General features: G+C 37.9%; 1 protein-coding gene and 1 pseudogene across 7 annotated transcripts in view; both read left to right on the plus strand.

Moving 5' to 3' along the window:
* The window catches only part of PTPRK (protein tyrosine phosphatase receptor type K), a 603,479-nt gene that overhangs the window by 219,581 nt on the left and 361,978 nt on the right, over positions 1-21,920 (plus strand). For all 7 annotated transcript variants that reach the window (XM_060190490.1, XM_060190487.1, XM_060190488.1 and 4 more), the window contains exon 3: positions 8,845-9,116. In XM_060190490.1, the coding sequence (XP_060046473.1) occupies positions 8,845-9,116 (272 nt within the window). The remainder of the gene's footprint in view (positions 1-8,844; positions 9,117-21,920) is intronic.
* Positions 16,588-16,669, plus strand: LOC132538379 (small nucleolar RNA U3; annotated as a pseudogene).

Raw genomic sequence — 21,920 nt, forward strand, 5'->3', positions numbered from 1 at the left:
GGAAGTGGCAAGTCAGAGAAAGGCAAAAGGGACTGGAAAGGTAGGAACTTCCTTAGCAACTGCTGCGAGGGTTTTAACTGGTAGGATTAATAATACCCTGCAGGCAGGGAGGGTCTTGAGGGTAGAAAGAAGATAGATCAAAGGAATGGAATGGGTGGGGATCTTTCAGGAAAAACAATGATTATGTAGATAGGCCATAGTATCAAGAATGCAGGGTGGAGCAGGGGGAGCTGGCTTAATGTTTTAAGGAATGCCATGATCCTGGAGGCAGAAAAATGCAGGGTGCTTTGTGAGGCTCCTCACAATTTCCCAACAATGATCCAACTGATGTACCCTTTAAATTTATACTGATATAAGAGGGTAAGGAGGTGGTGCACACATTATAATAGGTTCAAGTTTATGCATGGGGGAGGTTTCATAATTGGTGAAGCAATGCAGCTATGTCTGTCTCCCTCTCTATCTCCTCCCCTCTCAGTTTTTCTCTGTCCTAAAATGGGGGGGGGGGGAGCAAAACAAACAAAAAACATCTGTCAGAGCTGGGAGTATAGATTGATCAGCCAACGCCATGTTTAGTAGGGAAACAATTACAGAAGCCAGATCTTCCACCTTCTGCAGCCATAATGACCCTGGGTCCATACTCCCAGAGAGACAAAGAATAGGAAAGCTATCAGGGGAGGGGATGTGATACAGAGGTCTGGTGGTGGGAATTGTGTGGAGTTGTACTCCTCTTATCCTATGGTTTTTGTCAGTATTTCCTTTTTATAAATAAAAATTAAAAACAAAAAAAACCTGTCAGGACCAGTGAATTCATAGTACCATCATCAGCAATAACCCTGGAGGGGGAAAAAAAAATTGAAAGCCAACATTGTCTAATCCATTTGAATGTTGACCTTAATTTCAAAAGAAAAAAAAAACAAAAAAGGTGGGGTGGGGGGGTGGGAGAGTTCTAAAGCACTGCTTCCTGGCTTGTGAAGCACCCCCTTCCCCCACAGCTATGAATTGTGTTTTTTTTAAATTTATTTTTTATTTAAGAAAGGATATATTAACAAAACCGTAGGGTAGGAGGGGTACAACTTCACACAATTCCCACCACCCAATCTCCATATCCCATCCCCTCCCCTGATAGCTTTCCCATTCTCTATCCCTCTGGGAGCATGGACCCAGGGTCATTGTGGGTTGCAGAAGGTGGAAGGTTTGACTTTTGTAATTGCTTTCCCACTGAACATAGACGTTGACTGGTCAATCCTTACTCCCACTCTGCCTCTCTCTTTCCCTAGTAGGGTGGGTCTCTGGGGAAGCTGAGCTCCAGGACATATTGGTGGGGTCTTCAGTCCAGTGAAGCCTGGCCGACATCCTGATGGCATCTGGAACCTGGTAGCTGAAAAGAGAGTTAACATACAAAGCCAAACAAATTGTTGAGCAATCATGGACCCAAAGGTTGGAATAGTGAAGAGGAAGTGTTGGGGCGGTACTCACTGCAAACTCTAGTGTACTTCTGCTTGCAGGTATATATTTTTCACTAGTTTATGGATACATGTGAACATATGCTCTCTCTCACAGAATCTGGTCTATATCTAGGTTTTGGGACTTTGTTAGAAAGTGAACCACCTGGGATAGAATTAGAGAATATTATGAAAGGAAAGGTCTCATCCGAGTAATGAAGCTGAAGGGTTGTCATTCCGCACGTGAAGTCTCTGGACACAGTCTGAGCTGAAGCATGTTGAGGTGGCAATCGTTGCGTTGATTAGGTTGCGATCGGCAGATGCAATATTATTTGATATGAATTGGGAGAGGCATGAGGGAAAGTGGGCCCTATCCTAAGATTACAGGACTGGGGGAAATGTAGGCTCTATAGTGAAAATGTGAGGTTCCTGCTGTCTCTAGGTTCAAAAAGACAATGGAAAGTTATTGTTATCATCACATTATTTGGTAATTGGGTTAACTTTGAAAAGTCCCTTTGTTAGGGTTTGCTGTATAATACCCAGTATCTTGTATATAGCTGTGCCATTGGTTGCTTCTGATCTACTTGTTTTAGGCTTTTGAGAGAGTCCGCATATCAAATACACAGCCTTTATATTAAAAAGACTAAGTCTGTGTTTTAAAAAGTTCGAGACATACAATCAATTTCCCCCCTCTCATATTAATTAACTAGTGATTTATATGACTACATTTTAGTAGGAGTGTACATAAACACCATTCCCACCACCAAAAGACAGTGTCTCATCCCACCCACCCACCCACCCACCGCTACCCCTCACTGGCTCAGGAAGCTGCATGTCTACCCCTCACCACAGGGTTTTTACTTTGGTGCCCTACTTTCAATTTAGTCAGATCCTGCTTTTAGTTTCCCTTTCAGATCTTCTTTCTCAACTTCTGTTGATGAGTGGGATCATCCCATACTCATCTTTATCTTTCTGACTTAGCTCACTTAACATAATTCCTTCTAGCTCTGTCCAAGATGGGTCAGAGAAGGTCGGTTCATTGTTCTTGATAGCTGTATAAGGGAATTGGGTTTTGATCCCAGGTCCTCAGGCATTGTGACACATGCACTCAAGGAGGTGTGTTACCACCCAGGTCCATGAGCACTTTTTAAAACAGAACATTATTTCTCTTCTGAGGTAAATAGCAACTGTATACAGATTTTATAAAATATAAAATCAAATCCTGTATATAATTAAGAACCAAACCCAGACATACCAATTAGGGTAGGCTGGCACTGAGGAACAATGGGTAGCACTGACTAGAGGAAATTTCCTTTGCCTTCCTTCCCTTTCTCAAGCCCTCCTTCCTTTCTTTCTTTCCTTTTTATGGTTTGTTTTAGAGAGAGAGAGAAAGAGAGAGGAAGAGAGAGAGGGGGAGAGAGGGAGAGAGGGAGAGAGAGGGAGAGAGAGAGAGAGAGAGAGAGAAGCAAAAAACCAGAGCATCACTTTGGCACATGTGGTGCTTGGGGTCAAACTGCAGCCATTGTGACACCTTCCAGTCAAAAGCTTTCTTTTAAATGCATCAGCCTATTCTGTAGAAGAAAACTAATATGGCATATGGAATAAACAGTGAAAGGCTAGTCACTTTGGAAAAGATTTGTGAGGAGTAGTAATGAGAGAAATATGGAAGCCTGTTTAATTTCCATTCTTTTCTTTGCCATTAATCTTATTTCCTTTTAAAAAAATTTTTATTAATAAAAAGGGAACAATAACAAAAGCCATAGGATAAGAGGGGTACAACTCCACCCAATTCCCACCACCAGAACTTTGTATCCCATCCCCTCCCCTGGTAGCTTTCCTATTCTGTATCCCTCTGGGAGTATGGACCCAGGGTTGTTATGGGGTACAGAGGGTGGAGGGTCTGGCTTTTGTAATTGCTTCCCTCGTGAACATGGGCATTGAGAGCTTGATCCATACTTTCAGCATGTTTCTCTCTTTCCCTAGTGGGGCGGGCTCTGGGGAAGCGGGACTCCAGGACACATTAGTGGGGTCCTATGCCCGGGGAAGTCCAGTTGACATCATGTTAATCTTATTCCCTACTATAATATTATCCTTCTACCCATAGAAAAAGATAAAAATTTCTTTAATACATTAAATTCACATAGTATTACTTGTTCATCTAGATATTGGACTATGATGCTTATGAAAATAGGACTTGTTTTTGTTGGCTGCTATAAAATCTAGGTACCATCTGACCCTCATTATTCTAAAACAAAAAATAGTTTTCTTGGAAGGGGGGATTCATTTTATTGTTAGTCTTCATGGTACTCGTAAGATTTTTTTGTTTTAGAAAAACATACCTGTGATTATTTTCTAGTTATCATTATTCATTTGACATTTTTCATTTAACATGATATTTATGCCATGCAAGATGCTCTTTTTTAAAGTAAAATTATATATCTATTTAGTGTTGGGCATTCAATGAGAGTGCATAAAAATACGTTATCAAGAGACAGTTATAAACCCCTCCTGTTAAAATGATGGTATATGCCCTTTGTATTAATCATATGTTTCTGTATATAATATGAATACACACATTTACCCAAGTCTGTTTAACATAAGTACATCCTTAAAAAAACTTTTTACAAACACATTGCCAATATTTTCTAGTAAATTTTTGGAATAGAGCCAAAGACCTAGCCCTTTTGGTAGGAGCAAATTCCTCTTAATGAGTGTGGTGAAGGTTCATACCCTAGCTCCATATGGGAGATGCAGTGGCAACATTGAAATCTCTTGTGTTGTAATGTCTTTTTCTCTGTCTCTTCTGATTTCTGTCCCTCTCTGAATAAAAAAGCACCCTGGTTGGAGGTGGGGCGGTAGCGCAGCGGGTTAAGTGCAGATGGCGCGAAGCTCAAGAACCTGCGTAAGCATCCCAGTTGAAGTCCCCGGTTCCCCACCTACAGGGGGGTCGCTTCACAAATGGTGAAGCAGGTCTGCAGGTGTCTATCTTTCTCTCCCCCTTTCTGTCTTCCCCTCCTCTCTCGATTTCTCTCTGTCCTATCCAGCAGCAATAACAACAATAATAATAACAACAACAATGACAAACAATAAGGGCAACAAAAGGGAAAAAGTAGCTTCCAGGGGCAGTGGATTCGTAATGCAGGCACTGAGCCCCCAGTGATAACCCTCGAGGCCAATATCTATGTCTATCTATATAATCTATAACTACGTCTGTATCTATATCTCACTTCATTTTAATAAAAAAGAACAGCACCCTGGGCCTCTGCAGTCACACTTGTGCAAAGGCCCTAGGTTCATTAAAAAATAAAAACTGTAGTAGTGATATCATTTTTTAATTCTTGTGCAAATGTTAATTGATTTTACACATTTAAAATACTTTTCTCTTTCAAGCTATGTAAATATGAGGTGGGCCTAATATTTTTGGGTCTATTCATGATCTAGTGTGCATTCCTAGATTTTGAGTCTCCAGAACATAGAGTATGTGTACATCTTTGCACACATGCAACTGCACATACACACATCACTTTGGCACATGTGGTGCTTGGGATCAAACCTCAGCCATTGTGACACCTTCCAGTTAGAAACTTTCTTATAAGTGTACCATGCTGTTCTATAGAAGAAAATTGATATGGCATATGGCGCAAATAATGAAACACTAGTCACACACACACACACACACATACACACACACACACACACTATTTTTAAGGTTAGTTTTTTTGTTGTGGTGTTTGTTTTTTTAAAAAAAAAAAAACAGAGAGACTGAGAGTCAGAGAGTAAGAGGGATCATAGCACACGAAGCTTTCAAGTGTTCTAGGATCAAGGTCTGAACCTTGGTTGTACACCTGGCAAAGTAGCACACTATCCAAGTGTCCTGTCCTTCCTTCCTATTTATTTTCAGAGTTTTTTTATTTCTGTTTTTTTACACTATGATTTTTGCTGGGGCTTTGGACCTACAGGATTCCAAATCATTGCCAGTGGACTCTTTCTAAGATAGAGGGTGAGAGACACCTCTGTTCCACTGCTCATGAAACTCCTCCTATGCATGGTGCTCCCATGTAATGCCCAGGAACTTAAACTAGGTTACTTGTGTACGGTACAGTGTCTAAAGTCCACAGACTTCTCTCTCACCCTCTCACAATGTTTTTTTTTGTTGTTGTTGTTCTTCTTTTATTTAATATTTTTATTTATTTATTCTTTTGTTGCCCTTGTTGTTTTATTGTTGTAGTTATTATTGTTGTCGTTGTTAGATAGGACAGAGAGAAATGGAGAGAAGAAGGGAAAACAGAAAGTGGGAGAGAAAGACAGACACCTGCAGACCTGCTTCACCACCTGTGAAGCGACTCCCCTGAAGGTGGGGAGCCGGGGGCTTGAACCGGGATCCTTACGCTGGTCCTTGCGTTTAGCACCACGTGCGCTTAACATGCTGTGCTACCACCTGACTCCCGTGCTTCTTCTTCTTATCAATAAATTGCTGTCCAGAAAGTTTTCACTTAATAGTACTATTATTAAGTTAAGCATTTTTCTTTTGCCTTATGTGATATATTTGTTACTTCTGCTGCTAAAAGGACTATAAGAAATATGTGTAAGACACCACACACACACACACACACACACACACACACACACAACACACACACACACATCATTATTAATATGTGACTCCTATGTTTCATTATTAAGCTGAGTAGAACTAAATTTTTTATTAGAAGTATAAGGGATCGGTAAGTTGATATCTATAATAGTAAACAAACTTAAACTATAAAAAATGAGTGGATTATATGTTGTAGAAGTTTTTGACTCTGAAATAGTAACCATTCTGGAAACTGTGGAAGAAATTTCTATTTCTTTTTCTTTTCTTTTTTCTTTTTTTTCCCACCATGGTTATCTCTGGGGCTTGGTACCAGCATTATGAATCCACTGCTGCTGATGGCTTTTTTTGAGAGGGGGGGACCTGCAGATCTGCTTCATCACTTGTGAGGTGTGAAAAAAATCAGCAGAAACTTTATCAATCTTTTAAAAAAGTATTTAACTTACATTGAGTGTCCTTGAAATGTTGCTGAAGTTTACAGAAGCTTTTATGTTGTAATTGTTATCTTTCCAATGATCAAATTGTTAATTTGTACACATTAGTACACTTTGAATATCTCATTTTCTTAAAACAAAAATTATTGTAGCTTAAAAGTGCAACTAGCTGAAAATCGCTAAATGGGCTTATGGTTAATGCCATACTGTGAATATTAAAATGTGAGACAAAGTATACTTTATTGTAATGTTTATTTTATAATGAAAGAATTGACTATGAAAGCCTGTAAGTCATTTAGAAAAAAACTACTTTAAAATCAACAACCTGAAGCCGTAATTGACACAGATGTGTAAAATTATTATAGCTCCACTATCACCATTATTTTTCACAGAAGAAAAAATTCATAGTATTATAGAAATAGGCCATAGGTTTGTGAAGAAATTAAGGTCCAATAACACTAAGTAATTTATCCAAGACCTCAGATTAGGTCCCAGTTTAAAACAACTATTTACTTATTTTGTATGGAGAATCTTAAAGACATCTTGACAAATTAGCCATTGACTTCAAAATGTTGTTATAATCAAAAGTAGAAACATCCTGTTTACATCATTTAACTTGAGACCCAGATATTCTGTTATAAAAAAGACATAATTTATCCCCAAACTTATATGACCAATTTATATATTGATGTGGTTTTACTAAATCCAGGGAGGAGAAAAACAAAAAAGACTTCCATGTTACAGGAAAAGATGAGAACTGTGAAAACAAGAGTAGAAAATAATACTAGTAATTACCCCTATAGTGGGCCTATTCTATACTTGGAGTGGTAACTGAATGTGATGCTACATCAGATCTTCACAGATGTTCTGAATAGTAGATTCTCATTGCATTGGTCTGTTTGATTTCTGTGTAGTTAAAACCCACTTATTGGCAATGGTTTAAAGCTATTATTTGGGATAAGTAGAATAATGAGTATTTATTGTGTCATGGGTATTAGCTAAGGAAGAAACATAAAAGAGTGATTTTATTTTTTTTTTCTTAGGAGGAGAGACCCAGGTATTTGACTTGTGATACTGAGTTCTGTAATATTATAGCTAATATATTTTGGTTAAAATTGTTTCCCAAAAATGCTGTATAATAGAATTTGTGTTCTACCTTAAATGTGGTATGTGTGTGTGTGTGTGTTGTGATATATATCTGTTCCTACGACATAAAATCTTGTTTCTGTGTTTATTTGTTTTTGTTTTTTACACCAAAACACTGATCAGTTCTGGATTGAACCTGGACTTCAGAGCCTCAGGCATAAGAGTTTTGTTGCATAACTATTATGCTATCTACCTCATCCTAAAAACTTTTTTCTGCACTGATTCTTAGGCTAATATCAGCAAATATTTGTGCCTTTTTTTTTAAGTTAGCACTATATGAAATTTCTCCATGCAAAGACAGCATGTTTGAGGATGGAAGTATGTATGAATTGATAAGGGATTGGAGCACTTTATACCCTGTAGCTCCCTGTGATTGATATGCAATGAATATTTATTGGATCCAAGGTAGTGCACATTTGTAATTCTGTCACTTCTCAGTATACAGCTTTAAAAAGTTCCTTTGTTATTATTGAGAGAGGGGGACACCATAGCACCACTCTGTAGTTCATAGAGCTTCCTCTTACGCCGTCCATGTTCTGTCCTTGTGGTGCTTATGTTCTGGTGTTTGCAAAAGATAAAAATGTCTTCTACTTGCTGAGCTATTTCCTTTTGTACCAGATCAATGATTTCCCAAAAATGCTTCTTGCAAATCTAGTGGGGCATAGGGACTTTTGCGAAATCCGGGCCAATAGCATCAATGATTTTTCAGATTGCATAGGGACTGCTTCCTTTTTGGATATTGTACTATGAATTTGTTGTGGAAGGTATGTTCTTTTTGAGTTAAATTTAATGCAAATAAATGAATTGGGGGGCAGGCGGTATCTGCAGCGGTTTAAGCGCACGCAGCACAAGGGCTGGCAAAAGGATCCCGGTTTGAGACGCCAGCTCCCCACCTGCATGGGGTGGGAGTCGCTTCCCAAGTGGTGAAGCAGTCTACAAGTGTCTATCTTTCTGTCCTCCTCTCTCAATTTCTGTCTGTCCTATCCAACAACAATGGCAACAATAACAATGATGGCAACAACAAGTGTGACAAGAAAAGAGGTGGGGAATGGCCTCCAGGAGCAGTGGATTCCTAGTGCAGGCTCGGAACCCCAGCAATAACCCTGGAAGCAAAAAAAAAAAAAAAAAAAAAGAAAAAGAATTGGGAAATTGGGATGATTTCTAGTATTCTATTCATATAGATTCCTACTTGCTTATACATTTCATTTTATTTTATGTAATCTCATTTCAGGATCCTATATGATAGTGGATTCTTCAATTCATGATACTGGAGAAAAGACCAGACTTCAGCTGCCTACAATGAAGGAGAATGACACTCACTGTATTGATTTTAGTTACCTGCTATATAGCCAGAAGGGCTTAAGTCCTGGCACTTTGAACATATTAGTTAGGGTAAATAAAGGACCTCTTGCCAATCCAATTTGGAATGTGACTGGATCTACTGGTAGAGACTGGCTTCGAGCTGAACTAGCTGTGAGCACCTTTTGGCCCAATGAGTATCAGGTAATCATTTGTTCTTTTTTGGCTTATGATTTGATATAATTGGATCTCACAGTACATGTAATATTTTGAGGTAAATATAGTAGTCCTATAGGGTTGAGAAGTTATAATGCCCAACCTCCCCTACCTTTGTTCTTCTACCTAGTTTCTTTTTTTAAAAAATATTTATTTATTCCCTTTTGTTGCCCTTGTTGTTTTATTGTTGTAGTTATTATTATTGTTGTTGCTATTGATGTTGTCAGTGTTGGATAGGACAGAGAGAAATGGAGAGAGGAGAGGAAGACAGGGGGGAGAGAAAGACACCTGCAGACCTGCTTCACTACTTGTGAAGTGACCCCTCTGCAGGTGAGGAGCCAGGGGTTCTAACTGGGATCCTTACACAGGTCCTTGCGCTTTGCGCCATGTGCGCTTAACCCGCTGCGCTACTGCCTGACTCCCTCACCTAATTTCTTGTGTTTGAATGATTAGCATACAGACTTCAAAATATAGAGGGTATTTCCACATACCAAGTAGCTTTAGGTATAAAATTAAATATTTGCTAAAGAGCCACTACTTGACCAATATAGTTTTATGACTCAGTATTATGTGAAGTATTCAAATTGGTTGGACTTACAGAATCTTATAAATAGTTTATTTTTGTGGGGATATATATATATATATATATGTATATAGTCTTGAGTTATGTAAATGAGAGTTATTATGAATACTTATATTTTGTCTTCTACATGGAATATACAGCATATGAAAAAAATTGGAGACATATTTTTGAATGATTTTTCATACATATATGTGTGTGTGTATATATATATATATATGTATATATATATATATATATATATATATATATATATATATATTTAAGCCAGATAGTGAATAAACTCAGTTCCTCCTTTTATTACATTTGTGTGACTGAGTTTATATGCCATAACAAGAAAAAGAAAAGTTTGGAGAGTTAGTCAATAATTCTTACTGTTGAGCTTCAGTGCCTAGAAATAGGAAGTTATTTCTTACAAAAGTTCACTTTCAAAAATCTTTTGGACATACTATTGAGATTTAAACTAAAGATGAAATTATGTCTTGTTGCTCATAGATGGTGATAGGAATGTATCTGCGTAAAATAATATTTCATTCAAGTTAATGAGTTCATAAGCTGGCAATAGTTTTATTTCTGCTTTAAAAACAACAACCTAATCTTGCTAGATTTATTTTATTTCTAAAGTGCTCTCCCTTTGGAAATAACTGTGTGTTATCTTAATTGCTTTGTTTTGAGTTATTTTATAAAATTTTATTAAAAGCCTATTCACACCTAAGTTTACACCACTAAGGTCCTTAATTCAGGATAAAGGTCCTTAATATATCTGTTTAGATTTTGCTGGGGTTAGGTACTGGCTAATTCCATTGTTCTGAGCAGAAGGATAGCTCTCTACATTCTGAGATCCCTGAATTTTTCAGATCCCACAGTTTCAAAAGGGTTGTATATTGGCAGGTGGGGGGGGGGGCACTGGGGTGTAGGGGGAAAATGAATACTGAAGCACTGGAAGCAAAGCCAAGGAGTGCATCTCTATCTTGAACTGACTGATGACTGCCATTGCTGGATCACCCTCACAAGGCACTGTCATTATGCTGACTTCACATAAATTTGTGAAGGAACTGGATGTAATGCTGAAAAGAAAAGTTCTCATTCGTCACAATGAAATGATAGATTCCAGCTCCATAAAATGAATTAAAAGTCAAGCAACAAATCTAACGAAAATTTTACATTGTTCTGGAGCACGATAGCCTCTATTCAACCATGCTGGTTTATTTAGTCACTATATAAAAATTCACTAAGGAATAAGACTATGAAAACATAGTTGATTTTCAATTCACTATTATTCAATCCAGCAAATGCTATATCAGTGCTATTATTTGTCCCCAAGTGTCTAGGATATGAGACAAATATTTATAACCATGTATGTAGACAGAAGTCTCCTTTCATTTTTGTAAGATCTATCTTTTTGATGTTTTAACTTTTAAATGCTAGAGATAAAATGCTAATTAAAGAATTACTTCAGAAAGTTACAAGAAAATCTGTAAAAATGGCACAAAGAACTTGTTTTCTGAAACCATTTGAGAGTAAGTTTTGAACATGATATTCATTATCCCTGTATAGCTTAGTGTAAAATCCTTCAAACAAAGGAAGTATACTTTAGACGCAGTACAAGGATCAAAATAGTAAAATTGACATTTAATTAATGTTGAAATTTCATTGACATGTACTAATGATGAGTTTAGAAATTTCACACAGTTCAAATTAATTGCCCCAATAATATTCTTTATGATTTCCAATATACCAGTGATAGCTCTCTTTGAATACACAATTTTAATAGCATGCTCATAGGGCACAGATTTCTGCAATGTTAGTGAGTGTTATTGTAATACATAGAACTATATTAATACTTCATCATTCAATCTCATTTTGCATGTCATTGCACACTTTATGTTATATGAACCTGTGCTGTTTTTAAGCAAGTAGTGCAGGAAATGCATGTGCAAATTTCAGTTTTGCCAGTGAGATCTTAATTGACATTCACTTGTCAAAGAAAAAGATTGCTAAATATATCATATCTATGGGCAAGTGTCTCTTAGTTGCAGATTGAAATTTAAGCTATATATCATTTCTTAGTGATTACTTTGCTTCCATATCTTTTTCCTTAGACTGCAAAACTTAATGATCAATGAGAGTAGAATATTTTTATTCACTCACTTAGTGATCAATAAATTCCTTGATTGATATTTTCATTGATTCTGTTATTTAAATACTTAGTTGTACCAGTAACAATTAGGAAGACCCATAAGTTGTCTGTGTAGTACTTTTCCTATTAGAAAGTAGTCTGAAAAACTTTTTACTGCTGTTTAATGTAAAATTTTAGTTTTTTAAAGAAATTCAAATACAGTCATCAATGCTAGAACGTGTACACGTTTTAAGTGTTTTTTGGTTAATGAAACAGTAGTTTTTTTCTATTTTCTGACCCTGAATTTAAGTTATTATATACATAAAAATTATTACAAGTCTCATTAAAAAATTCCTTCTTCTTTATAGTGAAGAATCCCATCTATACTCAAACCCCTCCTTCCTTCCTCTCCCCCCACCCCCCCTCTCTTTCTTTCTTTTTATTGCCACCAGGCTTATTGCTGGGGCTCAGTGCCCGCACTTCTGATCCACAGCTTCTGGTAGCAGTCCCCCCTCTTTATTTTTTTTTTTTACTTTTCCACTTTATTTTTATTTATCAGGACAGAGAAAAATTGAGAGGGGAAGATAAAGAGGGAGAGAAAGAGAGGAAGTAGGTGTAGGTAGCATAATGGTTATGCAAAACTACTTGAGTACCTGAGGCTATAGAGTCCCAGGTTCAATCACCAGCACCACCATAAGCCAGAGCTGAGCAGTGCTCTGGTAAAAAATAAAATTAAAAAAAAAAAGAGGAAGAGAGAAAGATAGATGCTCGATTCACTGCTCATGAAGTATCCTTCCTGCAGCTGAAGAGTAGGGACTCAAACCTGAATACTTGCACATGTTGATACGTGTGCTTAAACAGGTGTGCCACACTTGGCCCTCTGAACTATTTCTTATCTGATCAGTTCTTTTTTTTTTTTTTTTTGCTTTTTTAATCTTTATTTATTCCGTAGAGACAGCCAGAAATTGAGAGGGTAGAGGGAGAGAGACAGAGACAGAGAAACACCTGTAGCCTTTTTTCATCACTCGTGAAGCTTTCCTCCTTCATCTTGGGACCAGGTGCTTAAACCTGGGTCCTGTGTGCTGTAATGTAACATGTGCACTCAACCAGGAGTGCCACCAGCCAGCCCTCTGATCAGTTCTTTATTCTACCTGTGCCTCACTCCTTTAATAACTACTGCAACCACACATTAAAATGAATAGTCAGAGTGCTAATTCTTATAATTAGTTTATAATGCTTTTTGTCCAAAAGGAATACTCCATTAGGCAAAAGTAAAAATCTCCACAATGTAACATTCTTCTATTTTTCTGTTGTAGTAAGAATCTGTAAATATTTTGTGTGATTTAACTTTCCCAGAGATGCTCTCTTACCAGAAGCCTAAATAGGAAATTGAAGTGTTAATTTTATTCTGTATCATTAATAGAGATTCACCAATTATTGAACTTAAGCCCCCTCCCTTAAAAAAAAGAATAGTGCAGTGGGTAAAGTGCACGTGGTGCAAAGCGCAAGGACCGGCATAAGGATCCTGGTTCGAGCCCCCGGCTCCCCACCTGCAGGGGAGTCACTTCACAAGCTGTGACGCAGGTCTGCAGGTCTCTCTCTTTTTCTTCACCTCTCTGTCTTCCCCTCCTCTCTCCATTTCTCTCTGTCCTATCCAACAACAATGACATCAATAACCACAACAATGTTAAACAACAAGGGCAACAAAATGGAAAATAAATAAATATAAAAAAAGAAGTTAAATTAATTATTGGAGTAAGAGAATAAATGGTCCTACAAATAATAAATTTTCATTATCTGGAAGATTGGGATACAGTCTATAGGCTTTGTGGCCACCTTTTTCAGGTGCTCTTGACTGAACTGCTTAAGTACAGTATAACTTTTAATATATTTCTTATCTATTTTCTCATCTGAAAAAGTATATCACCTACTAATTAGATTGTAAGTATTATGTCCTCATATATTTCTTTAGATATAGCTATATTTTAGAGAAGTGTCGGACACATAATATATATTTACTATAAAGCTAGGTTTACATTTTGCTGAATAGGTAAAAATTTTGCTAAAACTACTGGATTTAATGTGTACTCTCAACATTTTCTCCTGTTTAGAAAACATACTGTCCTTTTTTACAGAAAGTCAAATATTTTTGACAATTTTAGGTGTATGGATACCCCTATATATATCTTTTACAGATTGCTACACTTATTACAATAGATAAATCTTCATTGATATACTCACTCAAAGTCCACAGATAGTCATAGGACTCACTCTTGGTATGATGTATTAAATGGCTTAAAACAAAAGTATAACATTATTTTAAGCAGGTGAAGTATTTTTATTGCCCTAAAAATAATCTGTGCTTCATCTATTTATTCTTCCAAGCTAACTTTTAGTTTTTATGTTTATTAAAATTCCTATTTATTTGACATCTTATTAGTATATAATTACACCATTGCTCTATCTGGGGATAAGTTGGCAAAGTTTCCTTTTGAAGTTTATTGTCTAAATTGGCACTAGGATATAAAGAGTATATAAAATATGGGTCTCTCCTCAGAAAAAAACCTAGGCCAGAGCAGAAATGTGAGATACATACTGAAAAAACATGAAACAGCATATTAATTATAGAGCGATTTGAGAGATAAACAAAATGGCTAGGGAAAATAAAAGCAATAGCTACTTTTTTTTTTTTTTTTTTGCAAAGTAAGTTGAGTAATTTCAAAGTGGTATTAGCATTCTTGCTTTTTGTTCATCTATTCCTAGATTAGTATCTTCCTACTACCTTCATTCTTTTTCTAAAATCAGATACGTAGAGCTAATGTGTTTGTTTATTAATGGTAGTCAGAGATAGGGAGAGGGAGAGGGAGAGGGAGAGGGAGAGGGAGAGAGAGAGAGAGAGAGAGAGAGAGAGAGAGAGAGAGAAAACCAGAGCTTTATTCTGACACATGCAATGCCAGGGGTCTAACTTGGAAATCCAGATCTCTAGCCACTGCACAGCCTACAAGGCTGCTAATAAGTACTGTAGATTCTGAAATTGAATGGAAGATAGAGGTTAAATAAAACAAACATTGAGCTATTATTTCACTATTAAATTTCAACTGAAACTCAGCATACCTCTAAAAGTGTAATTTTCTCCACACTGGAAATCTAACCTGTCTTATGTGTGTAAAACTAAGTTCTGCTTTCGGATTAAATCCATTACCTTCTTACTGAACAGTGATGTTGTTACCAAATGAGGCAGGCAGATATAACTTCCAAAACTATTAGTGGAAATCTAATCTGCTGTTTTCCATTAACTGGGCGCACATCATTAATCACTAAAATGATGCGTGATGAAAACTACAGGGGTTTGGGCAGACATTTTTAGAAAGAGCTAATATAGCAAGATGTGCTCTTTTTACTGAGAAGCAAACACTGATCTTTTACAACCCATCTTCTTTTTAATGTTTTACATTGTTGGGGCGGGGGGCAGTAAAAAAGAACTGGGCAGTCGTGGAATTTTGTGTTTTCCTCTCCTTTTTAAAAAACTATAGTGGCCTGTATTATATTCATATTTTGGTAGTGAGATAGCTGATACACTCCAGAGGGACTGCTGTCTTTAGATCTAAGAAGACTGAGACTTAAACAGAATGTTTACTAAACTAAATTCTCTACAAGACTGATCTGTGGAGATAGGACTGCTCTAAAGGTGTGTTTGTGAACCCTTCATTCAAAGCGTGAGGGAGAAAGGACCTTGCTACTTTGTCACAAATAATGTTTCCAAGGAGCTGGGCGGTGGTGCAGCGGGTTAAGCACACTTAGTGCTAAGCACAGGGACCTGCATCAGTTCGAGCTCCCCACTCGGCTCCCCACCTGCAGGGTGTTCACTTCACAGGCAGTGAAGCAAATCTGCAGGTGTCCCAGCTCGGCTCCCCATCTGCAGGGTGCTCACTTCACAGACAGTGAGGCAAGTCTGCAGGTGTCTATCTTTCTCTTCCCCTCTCTGTCTTCCCCTCCTGTCTCGATTTCTCTCTGTCCTATCCAACAGCAATAACAACAACAACTACAACGATAACAACAAGGGCAACAAAAGGGGGGGGGGTAGTATTTTCAGCCCTTCCAGTTTGTAACCTTCCATCCATGTAGAGCAACATAGAATAAAGTAGGGTAGCATGACCTTTATTTCCCAGTTGTATTTGTCTGCTCAAGCCAACATGACAAAGTTTTACTGACTGGGTAGATTAAACAACAGAAACTTTTCACAAAATAGGAGGTTCAGTGATCATGGTGGTAGCTTATTTGGTTCCTGGTAAGACTTTTCTTCTTGGTTTGTAGATATCCCTCTTCTCACTGTGTCCTCAGAATGTAGACAAAGAAAACTTTGGTCTTTTTTGTTTTATTTTATTTTATTTTATTTTATTTATAAAAAGGAAACATTGACAAAACCATAGGGTAAGAGAGGTACAACACCCAATTCCCACCACCAGAACTCCGTATCCCATCCCCTCCCCTGATAGCTTTCCTGTCTTTATCCCTCTGGGAGCATGGACCAAGGGACATTATGGGGTGCAGAAGGTAGAAGGTCTGGCTTCTGTAATTGTTTGCTTCCCTGCTGAAATGGGTATTGACAGGTCGATCCATACTCCTAGCCTGGTGTTTCTCTTCTTACATGAGTAACAGGCCTCTTAGATTACAGCTTCACCTTTACGACTTTATTTAGTCTTAGTACCTTCCATAGGTCCTGTTTCCTAATATAGTCACATTTTACATTAGAACAGTAAAAGACTATACTTTCAGGGATCATTTCTATAGTTTGTTACATTAGAACAGTAACATTAATTTGCAGAAAGGGTTAGCACATGTCAGTTCAAAACACTAGATTAAATTTTATAATTGTAAATTCTTACTTTCTAAGCTTTATAAATGACTCTGAATCATTAAATAGTGCATATATTGGCAACTATATATTCAAAATTCATTCTTCATGTTATCAAGACTCCCTATAAGCTTGACTTTTCCAGCTGTTTTTACAGGTAGGAATGACTGTGTGAATCAGTTATTCTTTCCAATGAGTTATAAGCAAAAGCAATGTACTTATGAAGTACATTGTCTAATAAAAAAGGGATTGCTGTAGCCAGATGGTGGTGCACCTGGTTAAGTACACACACACTACAGTGCTCAAGGCCTCAAGTTCAAGCCCCTAGTCCCCAACTGCAGGGGGGAAAGTTTCACAGGTGGTGAAGCAGGGCTTCTGGTGTCCTGTCTCTTTCTGTATCTTCCCTTTCTTTCTCAGTTGCTCTCTGTATTATTTAATAATAAAATAAAATATTTTTTATTTAAAAAAAATTAGGAAGTGGACCACCTGGAATGGAATTAGAGAATCCTATGAAAGGAAAGGTCTCACCCAAGTAATGAGGGTGAAGGGTTGACATTCCATGCCTGATGTCTCTTGGACACAGTCTGAAGTGAAATATGCTGAGGTAGTACTCATTGTGTTGATTAGGTTGGGATCGGCGGATGCAATATCATTTGGTATGAATTGAGAGACGCATGCAGGAAGGTGAGCCCCACCCTAGAGGTTCCAGGACTGGGGGAAATATAGGCTCTATAGAGGAAGCAGGAGGTTCCTGCTGTCTTAGGATTTAAGAAGGCAATAGATAGTTATTGCTATAATCAGATTGTTTGGCAGTTAGGTTATCTTTGAAAAATCCCTTTGTTAGGATTAACTGTATAATACACAACATCACCATAATTTATGTCCTTTGACATAAATATTTTTAAAAAAGAGATTGTTGCACAAGAACTTGAGGCTTGGAGATATTGCAGTTATCTTGTAGGTATGAAGCAGGAGATAGCAAACTGAGGGTGACAGAAGAAAGTGTGGAAGGAGCCAGGCTTTTATTCAAAGCTGAAATAACAATAATAATGAGAGCAGAATGTTTTCAGAGCAACTTTTTGTATGATATCCTCTTTTGTAGTCCAAAACATCCTAGTTTTATAAGGTCACATCTTTCTTGAATTTTTGACCTTTTCTGCCTGTTCACACATTATGGAATATCACATGTGAGAGATGTATCAGGATTAAGTATACATATCTGTGAATAAAAAAATTCTTATTTTGTTCTGGTTATATAGAGATAGCAAACTTATCTGCTTGAAAATGTAAATAAGGATCTGTTGTATAGTGAGTCAGCGACTGCAAGGAGTAGATAAAAAGGAAAGACCATTTTTTGAGTATACTGTGCATAAGATGCTGAATGATTTCACATGTACCATATTTAATTTGTTTTAATGTAATCAAATGCTACTTTCATTTATTGAACTGAGTTACTGGCTAATTAGTGGTATATGAGGAGAAATCATTCTATCACCCTCTGGGGTTTTCAAAGTTGGACAAATAATCAAACAAGTATAATCAGATTAATAAGAGCCACTTATTAACCACCTGTAAACATGGTAGTTCCATGAATTCTGAGAAAACTAACCCATGAGTTCCTATGTACTTGCTTCCTCAACCACTAAAAAATACTTCCTAGTATACAGAACATAGAGAAGACAAGGCAAGGTTGGCATTGTAGCATGTTCTGCCATTTTCAAAAAGTAAGGGAGTATTCAGGAAGAAGAGGGCAATCCTAAATATAAGTCTTCTGTTCTACTTCTGAATATTTAGAGTGATTTAATGCAGATAGCTCCATAGGAATGCCATCCTCTCCACATTTCAGATTCTCCTTAGATTTATGGATTTCAAGACTAACCTGTGCTTTGCCTTTCATGCTGAAACTATGCATTCCATCTTTTGACGAGAGATACACTTGGAGAACCACAAATTTTGCTCTCCTATAGAATTATTAATCTTTTCCTCTCTATTAACTAAGTATGTTTATCGTTGGATTTTTGTGATATCAGTGACATATAGAGCTAATAATGGTGATAGCTTAATTAAGATACAGTACTTTAATTGTTTAACTCAGACACTTTGGCACATTTTTATGATGGTAAACACCTTCTGGTGATAGACTATTAACAATCAGCCATTTGCTACTGATTTTTACCGTTAATGGTTCTCAATTTGTTTCATTTAAAATTCTCCAAATGGATTTGGAAAAAAATTCCACAATATTATAGTTATTGCTTTCTTAAATTTTTTTATTTCAGGAGATGAAAATTTTCTCCCTAGTTTCTAGTGATTATTATTTTTTTATCATGAAATATCAACCTTATATTTTTGACTCTTCATTGATTCATTGGTGAACTTCATGTGCACAAATGAAAACATAATTCTGCTAGTTAGCACAGTAATTATTTTAAGTATGAAACAGAAGTCCTTATTTTACTAAAGCATACCCATTTTTACTTAGAGTGGCGATAGCTGTCAATTACCTTATCACTCATAATTTGAGAAATATTTTTATGAAACATACTCATTTCCTTTTAATAACTGAATGAAAAATAATGAGTGGAGTAGAGAATTAGGCAGCATTTATTCTATACACAAAAGTTTCTCTTATCCAAGAAAAAGTGTGTAGGCAGATGCTATTTTATTTCATTTATTTTATTTTATTTTATTTTATTTTATTTTATTTTATTTTATTGCTTGCTTACTCACTTGCTTTCAACCCAGGACTTCTTATCCCATGCTGCTGTATTAATTATTCAACATACACTTAGTGGCCAGCTTCTGAATGGCTACTTTTATCTGTATTTTCCTAAGGTGTTTTGAAGCTATAGTGATAAAACAACTTGCTGCCAATGTTATTGCTGAGTGTAGTGCTTTCAGTAACTATTGCACACATCACTGAAATACCCTGGTGGGAATTAGATTCTCAATAGTCTTTGAACTATCCTTTAAAAAAACTTTCTTCTTGGCTTCTGGAATGTACACCTTAATTCTCAATTTATGTTTAAAAGATTTGGGTTATATTAATAAGTTTATACCAAGTTTAATTCAATAAAATCATAATACACGGAAAATTTCTAGCACCCAGATATCAAAGAAGTTAGGTTTAAACTTTAGATCCTGGTTCTTCTTCTTCTAGCGTTTGCCCTTCTTCCGTAGCCAGTCAACAGCGTCAGGTTGAGCCTGATGTAAAGTTTCGAAAACTCCTTTGAATCTGGAGAGGTGTCAGTCGTTGACTATGTGGGTCATAGTCTGTCTGGAGCTGCAGGGGCAGTTTGGGTCGTCTCTGGCTCCCCAGCGATGGAACATAGCGGTGCACCAGCCATGGCCTGTTCGATAGCGATTGAGGAGGGCCCAATCATAACGTGCTAGGCCAAAGCCGGGTTGACGCTTGCAGGGGTCTGTGATGAGGTGTTTGTTCTTTACCTCAGCTGACTGCCAACTCTGTTTCCAAGAGTCTGGAACAGAGAAGTTCAGTGTAGGCATAGGGGACCAGATTGGATGACGAGATGTCAAGCGTTGGACAGGGTGGGCGAAGATATCCACGTATATTGGCAGGTCCGGTCGAGCGTAGACGCGGGAAATGAACTTAGATGATGCCGCATCCCGACGAATATCTGGCGGGGCGATGTTGCTAAGAACTGGCAGCCATGGAACCGGGGTGGAACGGATGGTTCCAGAAATTATCCTCATGGAGGAATATAATTTGGAATCGACCAAGTGGACATGGGGGCTACGGAACCATACTGGGGCACAGTATTCTGCAGTGGAATAGCATAAAGCCAGAGATGATGATCGTAGTGTGGAAGTGCTCGCGCCCCATGAAGAGCTGGCCAGTCTTGCAATGATGTTATTCCTCGCGCCCACCTTTGCTGCAGTTTTTATGAGATGTTTGTGAAATGACAGAGTGCGATCGAGAGTAACGCCAAGATAGACTGGCTGGGCTTCATGCCGGATTCTCGTACCGCCAGGCTGCACATTAAGCTCACGCGAGGCCGAGGCATGGTGTAGATGGAAAACAGATGATACCGTTTTTGCAGTGCTAGGGATTAGTCGCCATTTTTTACAGTAATCAGATATCAGAGACATGTCTTTTGTGAGTGTTTCCTCGAGGATGTCGAACTTGGATGCCTGAGTTGCACAGCAGATGTCATCGGCACAGATGAACTTCTTTGAAGAAGATTCTGGGAGGTCATTGATGTAAATATTAAATAGCGTAGGAGCCAGAACAGAGCCCTGGGGGAGGCCACTTGAGACAAGCCTCCATCTGCTAGACTTGTCACCCAGATGCACCCGGAATCTTCTGTTTTGAAACGATATAGTGTTGGCCACCCATGGAGGCAGGCATCTTGAGATCTTGAGTAGGAGACCACGGTGCCAGACCGTGTCATAGGCTGCTGTGAGATCAACAAAGACAGCACCCGTCTTTAAATTCTTCTGGAATCCATTTTCAATGTAAGTTGAGAGGGCCAGGGCTTGTTCGCAGGTAGATCTTCGTGGGCGGAAACCAGCTTGGGCGGGTGATAGGAATTTCTTTGTAAGATGAGAAATACGTGACAGAAGCAGCCTCTCAAGGAGTTTGTAAGACAAGGAGAGGAGAGAAATTGATCTATAGCTGGCGGCCAGTGTTGGGTCTTTCTTTGGTTTCAAAACCGCTTTAATCTTCGCACGACGCCAAACTTTGGGCATAGACTCAGATTCCAAGATGTGGGACAGGAATGAAGCGAGCCACTTCTTTGCTGCGGGACCCAGGTTAAGAATGAGTTCTGGGGTGATGTTATCATAGCCAGCAGCTGTTCCCGGTTTAACCCTTTTCAAAGCGTCTTCCAGTTCAGACAGTGTAAAGGGAGAGAGTTTTGGAGATGGACAAGATAACGGAAGTGTAATGACCACTCGTGGGAAATTTCTCTTTTCCAGACTGGGTCGATCTTAGCACGTCCAACTTGAGTTAGGTGACTGGCCACTGGTGGTTTGCAGCAACACCTATTAATACTTGGTAACAGATATAGTAATTCTCTAGGTTAACTTTTACTTAAAAAGTACATGTTTTTTGGCTGTGAACTTCAGTAATATGACTTACACAATGTGGGGCACCAGGCAGTGACACACTCAGTTAAGCACATATGGTACCAAGTGCAAGGACTTGTGAAAGAATCTGGGTCTGAGCTGCCTCCCCACCTGCAATAGGGAAGCTTCACATGTGGTGAAGGTCTGCAG

The sequence above is a fragment of the Erinaceus europaeus genome, chromosome 4 (assembly GCF_950295315.1).
Source record: "Erinaceus europaeus chromosome 4, mEriEur2.1, whole genome shotgun sequence".
Lineage (NCBI taxonomy): Eukaryota > Metazoa > Chordata > Mammalia > Eulipotyphla > Erinaceidae > Erinaceus > Erinaceus europaeus.